The 14484-nt window shown below is 53.7% G+C and overlaps 1 protein-coding gene across 1 annotated transcript in view; it reads right to left on the minus strand.

Annotated features, from left to right (window-relative positions):
* Window positions 1-1243: 1243 nt before the first annotated feature.
* Window positions 1244-14484, minus strand: part of CCDC12 (coiled-coil domain containing 12) — a 50678-nt gene continuing 37437 nt past the window's right edge. Inside the window, 5 exon segments of the mRNA XM_080339140.1 lie at window positions 1244-1927; window positions 2395-2471; window positions 3718-3752; window positions 3836-3897; window positions 6858-6937. Coding sequence (XP_080195266.1) covers window positions 1848-1927; window positions 2395-2471; window positions 3718-3752; window positions 3836-3897; window positions 6858-6937 — 334 coding nt within the window. The 3' untranslated portion in view covers window positions 1244-1847.

The raw sequence follows: 14484 nt of genomic DNA on the forward strand, positions 1-14484 counted from the left end.
TCAAGTGGAACCTCCTGTGTTCCAGTTTGTACCCATTGCCCCTTGTCCTGTCCCTGGTTGTCACCAGCAGAGCCTGGCTCCATCCTCCTGACACTGCCCCTTTCCATCTTGATCCCCAGCAATGAGTCCCCCCTCAGTGTCCTCTTGTCCAGCTCCAGAGCCCCAGCTCCCTCAGCCTTTCCTCACACGGGAGATGCTCCACTCCCTGCAGCATCTTGGTGGCTGCGCTGGACTCTCTGCAGCAGTTCCCTGTCCTGCTGGAACTGAGGGGCCACAGCTGGACACAAGATTCCAGGTGTGGTCTCCCCAGGGCAGAGCAGAGGGGCAGGAGAACCTCTCTGACCTAAACGGGGCTCTCGCAGGTGGAAAACCCCGCAAGTGTCCTCAGCACAGAGCGGTGGGCACTGAGGGACCAACGTCCATCAGGCTGTTTGTAGCATGGCTGGGACTGATTTTGTCCTGAGCAGGGACCTGGTCCAGCCAGGAACACCATCCCCCTCCAAGGCAACCTCAGCCCCCGGCAGCTCTTTCCAACAGGCTTTCAATAAAAGCTGGATACACACATTAACAGGAACAGCTATTTTTACCACGGGTGTTCTGTGAACACCGCTGTCACAGCCCTACGCACCACATGTTTTACCTCAGGAGTAAATTTTTGGCTGCTGAGGGTGGTGAGAGCCTGGCCCAGGTACCCAGAGAGGGGGTGGATGAACCATCCCTGAGACATCCCAGGCCAGGCTGGACGGGGCTCTGAGCACCCTGAGCTGGTGACGATGTCCCTGTCATGGCAGGGGGGGCACTGGGAGAGCTTTAAGGTCCCTTCAACCCAAACTGATTCTAAACCCACTTCTGGACCAAACACAGAGGATTCAGGATCCTGCAAGATCTCCAAGAGGCAGAACAAAGATTCCCAGGGAAGATCCAGGGTGGTCCCACCCACTCACCTCCCCCAGTGGCATCAGCCCCAGGAGTTGTGCTCAACTTGCTGTAGCTACAGCTTGGCCACCTCAAACTTACACAAACCGAAGTCTCTTGCTCTCTGTTCCGGGAAAGGAAGGGGACAGGGACAGGGACAAGCAAACAGGTCTGGAGTCCCCGCAGACAAAAGGGAGATGAAATCAGCTGCCTCCACCCAGCCCTCTGCAGAAAAAGCAACAACTTCTTCCACTGCGGGATGGTTTTATTATGAAAAGATTTGTTACCAACAAACTTTATCATTTATAAAACACACAGAGGAGCAGTACACGCTGCACAGCTTGGAGCGTCGGGACAACTTCAGGAAACAGAACAAACCCCACATTAACCTCAACTGGGCCGCGGATGTTCCCAAATACTCACAGCCAGCTCTCCAGGGCGAGACACGTCGCTGCTCCCCGCGTGGCAGCTACACCAGCAATTCTGCAGCGAGGAGCAGCGTGAAAAAGGGATCTCAGCGCAGGGACAGGAGCGTCAGACCCCTGGGAAATGGTGTTGCCTCTCCAAGGGCTGCTCTTGGTTGTCCGGGCATCTTGTTGCTCACCCATCAAGTGAGAGTGGAGTTAGGACTCAATTTACCTCCTGTTGCACTGGCCCTTTCACCTCCCTTGCTCCAAGTCCTGGCAGCTGAGGTTCAAGGTGATGCGGGTGTTTGTCCTGCTCCCACCAGCCCCACACAGTCCCCAAAAGCCACCTGTGAATGTTCCCCGACAGAGGAGCGGTCAGAGGGAGGACAGCACAGCTCCTTAGATCTGTTCCTCTCCTTCAGGCTGGGTGGGATTCGTGGGCTCCCGGCAAAGCGTTGGGGAGCAGCGTGTCCCAACAAGGTGCTTCCACCCGGAGTAACGAGGTGGGGGGCGGGATGGATCCGCTCAGTCGGAGTCGCTTCCCTCCTGCTTTGCTGACACAACGGCGGACGCCAGCTCCTCGTCCTGCCCCTTCAACCGCTCTCCTGCGAGAGACAAACAGCAGCGGCTTAGAGATATCGGGGAACCCACATGGCAGAGAACCCCAAACCATCCCAAACCAGCACACTCGCTGGGAACAGACCTGAGCTGGGCCTGTTGCGATAGGACAAGGGGTGATGGTTTAAACTGAAGGAGGGAGATTCAGGCTGGACATGAGGAAGGAATTGTTGCCCTGAGGGTGGTGAGAGCCTGGCCCAGGTACCCAGAGAGGGGGTGGATGAACCATCCCTGGAGACATCCCAGGCCAGGCTGGACGGGGCTCTGAGCACCCTGAGCTGGTGCAGATGTCCCTGTCATGGCAGGGAGGTTGGACTGGATGAGCTTTGAAGGTCCCTTCAACCCAAACTGTTCTATGATTCCACCAGTCCCTGGCCCAACAGCGAGGCCCCAAGCTCCCAGCAAGGATCATGTAATCCCCCTGGAACAACTGGTGAATGGCACCGTGACGCACGTATCAGTTCAGCGATGGCTCTCTGCGTCCTCTTCTCCAGCTTCTCCAGTTTCTTGGCTACATCTCGCTTCAGATCCCTGGGGAGGAGAGTGACAGTGTCAGAACAAACCCTCACCCCGGGCAGGGACCACGTCACACCTTTCCCCGTGTGAGAGAAACTCCTTCTCTCCCATGAACACCACAGAGCACACTGTGTGTCTCCCACCACGGCAGCTCATGATCCAACCCAGTGTCCAGAGTATCCCTTGTCACTGAGGCCACCGTGGTGACAAACACCCCAAAGGGAGCAGCAGAGTCACTGGGTGTAAGCAGGAAAAGGGAAGACACCGTGTCTTTCGTCTTCCTCAACAGCAGGGCTGGGTTTCCCATTTCTAGCACTTTTAACCCAACCTGGAGTTGACAGGAACCCACCAGTGACACCAACAGCCCTTTCCCAGAATCACAGAATCCCAGAGTGTCAGGGACTGGAAGGGCCCTGGAAAGTTCATCCAGTGCAACCCCACCATGGAGCAGGAACACCCAGATGAGGTTACACAGGAAGGTGTCCAGGCGGGTTGGAATGTCTGCACAGAAGGAGACTCCACAACCCCCTGGGCAGCCTGGGCCAGGCTCTGACACCCTCACCCCCAACAAGTTGCTTCTCATATTCAAGTGGAACCTCCTGTGTTCCAGTTTGCACCCATTGCCCCTTGTCCTGTCCCTGGTTGTCACCAGCAGAGCCTGGCTCCATCCTCCTGACACTGCCCCTTTCCATCTTGATCCCCAGCAATGAGTCCCCCCTCAGTGTCCTCTTGTCCAGCTCCAGAGCCCCAGCTCCCTCAGCCTTTCCTCACACGGGAGATGCTCCACTCCCTGCAGCATCTTGGTGGCTGCGCTGGACTCTCTGCAGCAGTTCCCTGTCCTGCTGGAGCTGAGGGGCCACAGCTGGACACAAGATTCCAGGTGTGGTCTCCCCAGGGCAGAGCAGAGGGGCAGGAGAACCTCTCTGACCTACTGACCACCCCCTTCTAACCCACCCCAGGTCCCATTGGCTTCCTGGCCACAAGGGCCCAGTGCTGGCTCATGGTCACCCTGCTGTCCCCAGGACCCCCAGCTCCCTTTCCCCTACACTGCTCTCCAACAGCTCATTCCCCAACTTACACTGGAATCTGGGGCTGTTCCTGCCCACATTCAAGACTCTACACTTGCCCTTGTTCTATTTCATTAATTTCTCCCCGCCCAGCTCTCAGCCTGTCCAGGTCTCTGATGGCAGCACAGCTTCCAGTGTCACCACTGCTCCCAGCAGAGAGTCCTCTCTTTCCCAGGAGATCTGTGGACACTCACCAGTCCGGCTTCCTGGGTGCCAGGTTGGCCAGGTCCTGTGGGGAAAGAGGAGACACCCAGGTGAGGTTCAAGGCTGGAGGCGCAGGGGTCACGGCGGAGCGGCTCTGAAGATACGTACCACCTCGTCGATGATGGGCTCCGGCTTGGCGGCCTCCAGCTGGTCCTTCACCTTGTCTTCCACTAGATGGGGGAACAGGACCAGCATCAATGCAAGACAGCGAGGGGACGACACAGGGAAACCCACCCGAGCGCTGGGCTCAGTTCTCAAAAGCTTTTATAAAAGCTTATTTGAACATCTTCGCCTTAAACTACACACAAGTACACAGGGGTAGAAATGTCCCTCCACCACCCTTTCAGAGACTCCTAAAAGTCACCTGAAAATGATGCAAACCCAACAAGAATTTAACACCACAAACAGCAGCAACGTTCTGCTGGGTCCAAGTCCTCTTTTCGCAAGACCTGCAGCTCAGCGGGTGTTTCCACTGGAATTTGACTCATCAAATCTCATTTACGAGGCCACTGCCTGAGATATCTCGGAGAAATCAAGCTCCAGCCCAGGGCTGACGTAAAGGCTGCAGATTTGGGGGATAATGGGCAAAGCACAGGTGGAAAACCAGCTTTTCATCCTTCAACTTGGGTGTGTGAGCAAGGAGGGTGCGGGCACCAGGGAGAACATCCCCGAGGGGTGAATCCTGCTCCCAAATATGCCCAAGGCACATTTAATGTGAGTTCCGGCTCCTCCATCCCCAGCACAAGGTCTCCGAGGACACGGGGAACCGCAGGGCACTGTGGCTCCGAATGAAGGGCTGGCAGCAAGCGTGAATTTTGCTGGAAACGGTCAAAAATCGCTGTTCTCAATTCCAAACCACTCGCCAGGGAAGAGTTGGGGGGAGTTTGACGCTGTTACAAAAGGATAAAGGAAAGCGCGGCGTCAGCGTTCCTACCGAGCAGGTCTCCGCCGGGCTCCCCAAGGCAGCCCTTTTATTTAGGGCGTTTTTAAAGAGATCTATTCCAGGAAGACTCAAATATTTCAAGATCAAGGAAACTTCGACCCTTCGCTTCCTTCTCAAGAGCTGCAGGGAGGTTCAGCGCTAGGAAATAACAGACCAGACGCCCTGGACTCATGACTAATATTTGTTTAAAGGTAACTCAAACAAAAAAACAGCCTGAATCTGCTTGAGAATCCTCCAGACAGAGCTCGGCTCTCCCGAGTATCTGCGCTTGGGTTTGGGGCTGGACTCGGGGTGCTCAGACACACACCCCGGTTGTGCAACGCGGGGTGTGAAGTGCCCATGGGCGAGAGAGGATGATGAAGCAATGGAAGCCGCGAGCGCCACGTTCGCCCAGCAACAGCGGGAGAGCCCCAGTGCGCCCAGTACGGCTGCTGGGACGCACTAGCACCCCATGGGGCGGCGGACGCTCATCTCCTACCTGCCGCCCTCACGCTGCTGCCGAAATATGGGGTGTTTCAAAGAGACAGAGCTGATTTGAAATGACACCCTGCGACTTTTTCTCATTGGGGATAGGTCAAAGGCTGTAGAGTATTTATAAGAAGGTTATTAAAATGTGATAAATCGTTAAAGCGTTTTTTGTGCAATTGTAACATGTTGGCATCGTGAAGTGTTATATAGTGCTTTGAAAGGGAAGGGAACGGAGCTGGTGAGGGGCTGGAGCACAAGTGTGATGGAGCGGCTGAGGGACCTGGGGGGTTCAGCTGGAGAACAGGAGCTGAGGGGAGACACGGACACAAAGAAACGGCCTCAAGTTGTGCCAGGGGAGGTTGAGGTTGGATGTGGGAACAATTTCTTCCCCAAAGGGCTGTGGGGCATTGGAACAGGCTGCCCAGGGCAGTGCTGGAGTCACCATCCCTGGAGGGCTGGACAGACGGACATGAGGTTCTCAGGACATGGGGCAGTGCTGGGGTGCGTTATGGTTGGACTTGATGATCTTGAGGGGCTTTTCCAACCAAAATGATTCTGTGATTCTAGGAAGCTGGGTCCACCTTTTTGAAACACGCTGTTCATCCCAGGGGCTTTTCCACCTTGGGTTGTGGCGAGCAGGAGCACAGAGGTTTCCAAGCTCCCTGAATTTTGGAAAGAAAAGGGATAACCCGTCCCTTTCGCAGCACGCTGGCTTGGTGCAGGTCCCCACACTGGCTTTGTTTGTCCTCACAGCCACAAGTGCTGCCTCATTCTCTCCGAGCACACCCTGGGGAGGGAATGGGATGTGCTGGTGGAGAGCAGCTCACGCAGCACCCAGTGAACCCCTGCAAAGGGATCTTGGGGGATCTGCTGGAAAGCAGCTTTGCAGAAAAGGACCTGGGAGTTGTGGTCAACAACAGGGTGACCATGAGTCACCAATGTGTCCTTGTGGCCAAGAGGCCAATGGGAGCTGGGGGACATGAGGAAGAGTGTGAGCAGCAGGTGGAGGGAGGTGATTGTCCCCCTCTGCTCTGCCCTGGTGGGGCCACATCTGGAGTTACTGTGTCCAGTTCTGGGCTTCCCAGTTGAAGCAGGACAAGGAATTACTGGAGAGAGTCCAGGGAGGGACAAAAAGATGCTGAGGGGTCTGGAGCATCTTTGTGATGAGGAGACTGAGAGAGCGGGGGCTGTTGAGCTGGAGAAAAGAAGCTGAGAGGGATGTGATCAATGGATCAATATCTCAGGGTGGGTGTCAGAGGGTGGACCAGACTCTGTTCAGTGGTGCCCAATGCCAGGGTGAGGGGCAACGGGCACAGACTGAAACACAGGAGGCTCCATCTGAACATGAGCAGAAACTTGTTTGCTGGGAGGTGCCAGAGCCTGGCCCAGGCTGCCCAGAGCGGCTGTGGAGTCTCCTGCTCTGGGACATTCAAACCCGCCTGGATCGAACTGTGTGATCTGCTCTGTGACCCTGTGTGATCTGCTCTGGTGACCCTGTGTGATCTGCTCTGGTGACCTTGCATGAGTAGGTGGGCTGGGGGATCTAGAGAGGTCCCTTCAACCCCCACCATCTGTGATTCTTCCATCTGCCTTGGCCTGCACACCTCCAGAACAGAACAAAGCAGCAGAGGCCTCACCACAAGCACCAGCACCACCGCTGACAACGCTTCTGCTTTCACACCCCGTCGTTTCACCTCCCACACTCCCCCTCACACCCACCTGAGACCGGCTTGGCCTTGGGCATCTTCCTCTTCTTCAGCTCTTCATCTTCAGGCTCATAGTTTCGCAGTTTAAGCTCCCTGGGGAGGAAAGAACACAGAGCAGTGAGACACATCCATGTATTCTCATTAGCGAGACGCACGTCTGCATCACCAGTCGGAGAAGTCAGAGAACACGGGGTCAACCAGGAGCTTGGCGGGATAGAGGTGATGTCTTGGCAAGCCTTCATAGAACAGTCTGGGTTGAAGGGACCTTCCCATGTCCCCCAGTGCCCCCCCTGCCATGACAGGGACATCTGCACCAGCTCAGGGTGCTCAGAGCCCCGTCCAGCCTGGCCTGGGATGTCTCAGGGATGGTTCATCCACCCCCTCTCTGGGTACCTGGGCCAGGCTCTCACCAGCCTTGCAAAGCTCTGAACTTCAGCTCTGCTCCCTTTTAGATCTCAACCCAGGAACAGACTTGGGATGGAAACACCAGACAAGATCCGCAATCACAAAAATATGATCCTAGAAAGGTAAATGGGAAGGACAGGGGAAAAAAATGGTATTTAGGGTAAAAGGTGGTTACCCAGAGATGCTTCTGGCAGTGCTTCAAACAGAGGTGCTGCTCAGCAGCTGTGTGGTGCAAATAATTGGAGGAAATTCAGGTTTCTGAGCAAATAAATGGGCGGTGGCGCTGGCAGTGACAGGGACGGTGACACCCCGACAACACCCAGAACTTCACCCATCGCGTCACCTCGTTCCAGGAGAGCTCAGGACTCAGCAGGCACCTCTCTCGATACTCACTGCTAATCCTCCCCCTTTCCAAGGCTTTTTACACCTCTCCTGAATAATCTTGGCCGCGAATGGACAACTATCAGATAACTTCAATCTCGGCCCCCCCGCCAGGCTGATTCCTCACCCAGGTCAAACCCTGAAAGCTTCAGGCAGAGGCATTTCCAAAACTCAGACCCCGTCCCACCTCCAGCCGCCCACACGTCCCTACGATACGTTCCGCAGATCTATACACCATTAGCACACGGGGCAAATCAAATAGATTAAACTCATTTAACGCTCGTCGATGGGTTTAATCGGTTTAAATAGAAACTGAGGCGCTCGCTGCCTGGTGATGTTGCTGTCAGCAAAGCTTTCGAATGAAGAGGAGGAGGGCAGGAAAGTTCAATGGGTGAAAGCTGCCACCTGGGGCTACTGTCCTGCAGATGGAGAAGCAAGGGAGATACAGCCCATCCCAGGGGGTTACAGCAAAGAGAAGTAAAAGAAAAGGTGAAGAAGCACCCAGGGGAGGTGAGAAGGGGAAGGTCAGTGCTTGGATGGCCACGTTTATATGGAAAGCACAAAAAACCCAACCTGGGAGGTGCGTGGAGCACAGCGGGTTTTATCCTTCCCATACCACCCCCTCTTTGGCAGCTGGGTTTATTTTCAGAGTCCAACCAGCACCACGGCAGCTGCCACCGAGGTGGTGGGAGCTCATAGGCGGAGCTCAGCAAGACCTGACTCAGCTAAACACGCCTGGAAAGCAGAGCCCAGGCGGATTAAAGAGACTTTGCAGGCGTTTCTCGTGTCATCAAACCCAGGTCCCCCGAGCCCTTAGATCAGCGCAACGCTGTGAAACACGAACAACGTCCCCAGCGCTGGGACAAAGATGCTTGAAGGAAACACGGGAGGGATGAGCCTGGAGCTGCGACATCTCCCCCAGGACAAGAGCAGCTTCTGCCGATGACAACAAGTTGTTGTGCATGGGTTTATGTGTATTTTTACGCCCTGGGAGGAGAGATTTGTTGAGTTCATCTGTGCTGGTCACCCCAGAAAGGCCATTCTTCTCAGGAATGCTGATCTTGGAGAAACGTGCATCATTTTGGTATAGGAGGAGATGCCATCTCCAGGCACACAAAATTCACCGTTATTCCGTGATTTTACAAACAATCTCCACTGAGCAGGATTTTGTTCCCAATCTGGGAGACCGGGGGAGGAAAAGGAGCAACTAATTCATCCAGGAGGTACCAAGACACGCCAGCAGGACAGGGTCTATCCAACAAAGTTTGCAGAATGCAAATGCCAAGTATCTCCCAGGCTTTCTGGTCTCCCCACCTGACGTTTAGAAGGATTTACCTGCAGCTGGAAGGGAACCCAATGCAGACTCCTTAGGGTCAGATCACCTAAAATAAGAGAGCGCCGAGCTAAACAAGCTGTTTCTTTGCATCCAGCAAGATGTTACCATCACACCTCGACGAGCGTTTTGCACGTGCGATGGGAGCTGCTGCCTGTGGAACACACAAGGAATCGAGGTTTAAATCGCTCCCCAACACTCTTCCTACCCAGAGAAGCCCCGTCTGGGCTTGCAAACAAAAGCCTCACGGTGGTCACCGGAGGTTTATCCGCAAGGTTAAAAATATAAAACCACAGGGCACAACCTGGCAGGTTCTGCCGCAAACGGGGCAGAAGGGGAAGCAGCCAACGTATGGGGCAAAGAGAACACGATCCCGCAGCGCCTGACGCTGGTGCTTTCAGATCCTTATTAAACCCATGCACAGAGAACAAACAAAAATCAATCCCTTTAATTAACCGTGCAAGGTGAGAGCAGCTCTTGCACCTGCCTCTGGTAATTCTCGGTGCTCGGGGACTCTGCCACCACAAATCGCAGCAGTTCCACGCTCCCCGGGAGGAGAAGACTTGTCTCCTTCTTCTGTGCTCAAATATATCTGTAAAGACAGAGAGAGGAGCAGCAGAGCGGTGCTACCGCAAGTAATTCTGAGTCTTGCGTCCAGCGCTGGGTCCCCAGACAGGACACACATGGAGCTGCTGGAGAGGGGCCAGAGCAGCCCCAGGAATGACCCGAGGCTGGAACAGCTCTGCTGGGGACAGGCTGAGAGTTGGGGTGTTCAGCTGGAAAAGAGAAGCTCCGGGAGACCTTAGTGTGGCCTTTCTGTGCTTAAAAGGGGCTGAGAAGAAAGATGGGGACAGACTTTTGAGCAGGGGCTGTTGTGATAGGACAAGGGGTGATGGTTTAAACTAAAAAGGGGAGATTTGAGATCTAAGGAAGAAATTGTTGCCCTGAGGGTGGTGAGAGCCTGGCCCAGGTACCCAGAGAGGTGGTGGATGAACCATCCCTGAGACATCCCAGGCCAGGCTGGACGGGGCTCTGAGCACCCTGAGCTGGTGCAGATGTCCCTGTCATGGCAGGGGGGGCACTGGGGAGTGGGGAAGGTCCCTTCAACCCAAACTATTCTGTGATTGTAACTCACAGGCAGGCAAGGGTTAAGAGTATATTCATTTAAAAGAAGTGACTGGTCTTCCACACAAGTGGGTTAAGCAAAGTTCAGGTGCCGGCGGTTCCTCTGGAGCTGCATTCCAGAGGCTGCACCTCACAAGCGATGAATTATCAGACTTGCCACAAAAACAACCAAACAGAAAAGCGGAGGCAACAACAGGCTCCGTGGCCGAAGGGGCGCGGAGGAGCCAGAGCAGCATCAGCATCTCCTTATAAATGATGGATGTGCACAACGCAGAAGTTCTCCTGCTCCTTCAGCACCTTGTGCAGTGTTTCCCAGCCCTTTCCAGCCCAAACCCACCAGGATCGCTTGGGATGGAGGCGGCTCCGGCTTCACAACAGCACTGGGTACCGATCTGTGCTGGAAGCGCCCAGGACCGCGTGAGGATTTGGGTGGCTGCGGTAATTACAGATGGAAGCGCTGGACAGACCCTCCTAAAAGCCTTTTGGGGTGGCAGGTTCCCCATTTGGAGTCAGAGATGCCTCAAAATCTGCTTTGTGCTCAGGAAAAATCCCCTTTCCTGGCTGGGGAAGGAGGAACGTCAGCTTTGCTCGGAGGCAGGTGGGTTGGGAACGGCACGGCACGCGGGGAATGCGCAGAATGCACAGACTTATCTCGATGCAAAACAGGACACTCGGAGCTGTCGGCAAGGTTGGAGTTGTGCTTTATTCCTCCAGCCCCGAGGGCTTCGTGGAGCAAAAACTGTTCCTTCAGTAGCTGAACGAGTCTTTCTGAGCCCTTTGGTGGAGCAACCACATCCTGGTGTCCTTGTGTCCAGAGAATGGGGAATGGATTTGCCAAGAAACTCCATGAAAGTGATTTCTTTAGATGTCACAGCGTCCCCGTTCCTATAGTTACTGTCACCAAACAGTATAATAAGTTGGACCCTCTGTTCTCAAGGAGCATTTAAACTAATTTCTACTCCCAGGGATTAAAAACTCTCAGTCTTCTGTGGCAATTGCTTCTCAAAAGCACTACTTTTTAATCTGAATTAATGGCAAATATATCCCCATATTTTCTGAGTAAAAAGTAATGGCAGGATCTCAAATATCTGGATATGTCAATAAAAGATATCGCTGTTTTAAAAGACAACCGTCTGCTTAGATTTAATATGAGAATGGAAACAGATTTTGCAGTCTAAGATAGTTAAATGCGTCATGAGGAATCATTGTCTTTCACATGCACTCAGCTTTTTGTGTTAATTACATACATATCGGCAAGATTATGGTAAAGACAGGAAATAAAGGAATTGCTATTTTACTACACGATATTCTACCTGAAAAAAAGGTTAATAATATTTTAGTAAGCCACTTGTGTCACTACATACATGTTATTACTCTACATATTTTATGTTTCATATAGTACCTTAGGGAACTCACTGACCATAGCAAAGCACATTGGAGCTGCACCAGCTGCTCCATGAGCACCATCTTGCTTCTGCCTCTCCGAGGACAAGGCTAAAGGCCAAGGAAAGCTGGGGAGGACATCTCCATAGAGTTTTCTTAGTGTTTCTGGAGGTGGAAAAGCAAAGAGAGCTCGGCAGGAGGACAGTGGTGTCTGCAGAGCCTGCCCAGGATCAGAGGGCATTTCTCCACCTCTCCATGTCCTTCAAGCTTCACGTCACTCCACTTAAATGTCTCTCGTGCTCGCCGGCGTCAGCTCGAGGTGCTTGATGAAGCTGGAAAAATAATCATACAAAAAGACGCTTCCTCTGCTGCATCGCCAGAACAAAGTGGTTTCAAACACCCAGATCCCAGACGGTGATTTTTGAAGAGCATCAGTAGAGCTTCTCCGTTCTTTGGAAGCAGTTTAGGGAAGTCTTGGGTGTTTTCGAGCCTATCTCGGCCATTTCAGACCATTTCCTTACCAAAGCCCTGCAGAAATAGCAGCTAGTTTGAATTATTTGCTGCCCTTTGACCTTCCAAATCCCCTGTTTTTCAGAGCCTTCTGTTTTTGCAATAGCCACCCCACCTTCTTTGAAACCAAATGTCCTGGGGCAACCACTTCCATGTTGCGCTTTCAAGAGGAACCAGCGCAAGAATTGCACTTTATTTCTCCGCATCTCCAAAAATTCTCCTTCTGTGGTGGTCCTGTGAAGCCACTACTCAAATGTGTAAAGAAATTACTGCTACAGAAGATACGAAAGAGGTCACAAATCCTCAAAAGGGTGGTGGTTTGGTGGAACCTCCTCTGCTCCATCATGTTCTCCGTGAGGGCAACAAGGTTTGGAGGCAGCCGGACAACCAAGGACAGCAAAGCAGGAGATTCCAGCATCAATCCAGGAGGTTTGGGGCCCAAATTGGAAGGAAAACACGCTGGGCTCTGGCGAAGCAACTGAATAAGGACAGCGGGGTATCTGTGGGGCCATGCGGTGACGATGTCCCCTGGGGCAGCACTCAGATGCTCTTCAGCGGCTGCAAACGCGTGTCCTCAAAGTGCCTCTTCCCTTTTCTGTTTCCAGTCGCAAACCACACAAAACAGAAACAATTTTCAAGCTTTTGCTACAGGTCCCCTCATTTTTTTTGCAAAGGAAAATCCACCGTACAGTGAGTTTAACCAACTGACGACGTTCCCCTTCTTCCTTCAGACTCTGAACCAGATTAAGAGCATCTGGGCAGTGATTTCAGGCTTAGACTCTTGTCCCCTCTTTGCTCCCCTGGGTCAATCCCCACCGGCTTGCTGCACTTCTCAGGGTGCTGGGTGATCACCTATGGGTGCTGAGGGAACCCTCACTCTGCCAAAGCACCACAAGATTTGCTCTACAACACCCACCAATTCTGGTGTAGACTTTATTTCACAACCTCCTGGTTGTGCACTGCACTTTCCTACCCAGCTTGTCCCCTTGCAGAGAGCTCTGACATCTGGGAGCATCACCTCCTGCTGCAGCTTCCCTGGAGGATTCTCTACAGTGAGGTCCACACATCTCCAAGCTGCCTCATTGCGCAAAGCGACCTTTCCAGCAACCAACACTATCTGCAGCTGCTCTGACGTAGGAACCAAGAAATTAACTCTTCCCACTTTTGCAGTGTTGGTCAAGAGCGGATGAACGTGAGCCAGAGGGTGCCCAGGTGGCCAAGAGGCCACCAGCATCCTGGCTGGTACCAGCACTGGTGTGGCCACCAGGCCCAGGGCAGTGACCGTCCCTGTGCTGGGACATGGGGAGGACAAACCGTGAATCCTGGGGGCAGTTTTGGGCCCCTCACGCCAAAAAAGGCCTTGAGGTGCTGGAGCGAGTGGAGAGAAGGGAACGGAGCTGGTGAGGGGCTGGAGCACAAGTGTGATGGGAGCGGCTGAGGGACCTGGGGGTTCAGCTGGAGAACAGGAGCTGAGGGGAGACAGGGACACAAAGAAACGGCCTCAAGTTGCGCCAGGGGAGGTTGAGGTTGGATGTGGGGAACAATTTCTTCCCCAAAGGGCTGTGGGGCATTGGAACAGGCTGCCCAGGGCAGTGCTGGAGTCACCAGCCCTGGAGGGCTGGACAGATGGACGTGAGGTTCTCAGGACACGGGGCAGGGACAGGGGTGGGTTATGGTTGGACTCCATGATCTTGAGGGGCTGTTCCAACCAAACCAATTCTATGATTCCATGACTCACGTCACATACCAGGTTAGTCAAGGTTCTCCTCACACCCCCTCTCACAGCAGGACGGGGATGTCTCTAACGCAGAGGTCCGGCACTGTTGTTTGATCAAGAGGGCGAAGTTGTCGTCATCATTCCTGGATTCCTTGCCCAAGGCAGAAAAGCAACGAGCAACAAGCAGAGGCAGAGACCCACCAGCACCCACCCTGCGAGGAGCAACCTCTGGGGCAGCTCCTGCTCAAACAGCCTAGCGAGTCGGAGCACGTCCTCCCCGCGAGCAGCTGCCAAAAGGCACTCGACGCATGCCAAAAACCGCCCCGATTAACACCGTGAGCCCCCAAAACTTGCCGGGGCAGCTGGTTTCTCAGGACGTGCTTCTTCTGAGAGCAGAGATGGGGAGAGACGTATCCCCAGGTGTTACAGGAGAGCTGCAAGAGATGGTCTTGAAACACCAGTAGGTTCCACCAGGCCGTCCTACCTCCTACATCGCTTTACCAGGCACCTGAGCACTTTCCAAGAAGATACGAGCAACTTCACCATCAGTCAATACAACCAGGATGAAACCCACACTTGATCTGCAGCATGGGACCCAGGCGGCGATGTGCAAACCCCCACCTTATGCTCCTCCACGTGCTGGTGAAAGAAAATGCTTTGCCCATAGTTTCTCCACCCACTTCAGATGGTCGTGGGTCAGAAACCATCTGCCACCCTTGAGTCTCAAGCCAAAAAGAGGCCCTGAAGGTACCTGGGTAGCATGTGGATGGCCACAGGACCTCAAAA

This window comes from Nesoenas mayeri, assembly GCF_963082525.1.
Source record: "Nesoenas mayeri genome assembly, chromosome: 2".
NCBI classification, from domain to species: Eukaryota; Metazoa; Chordata; class Aves; order Columbiformes; family Columbidae; genus Nesoenas; species Nesoenas mayeri.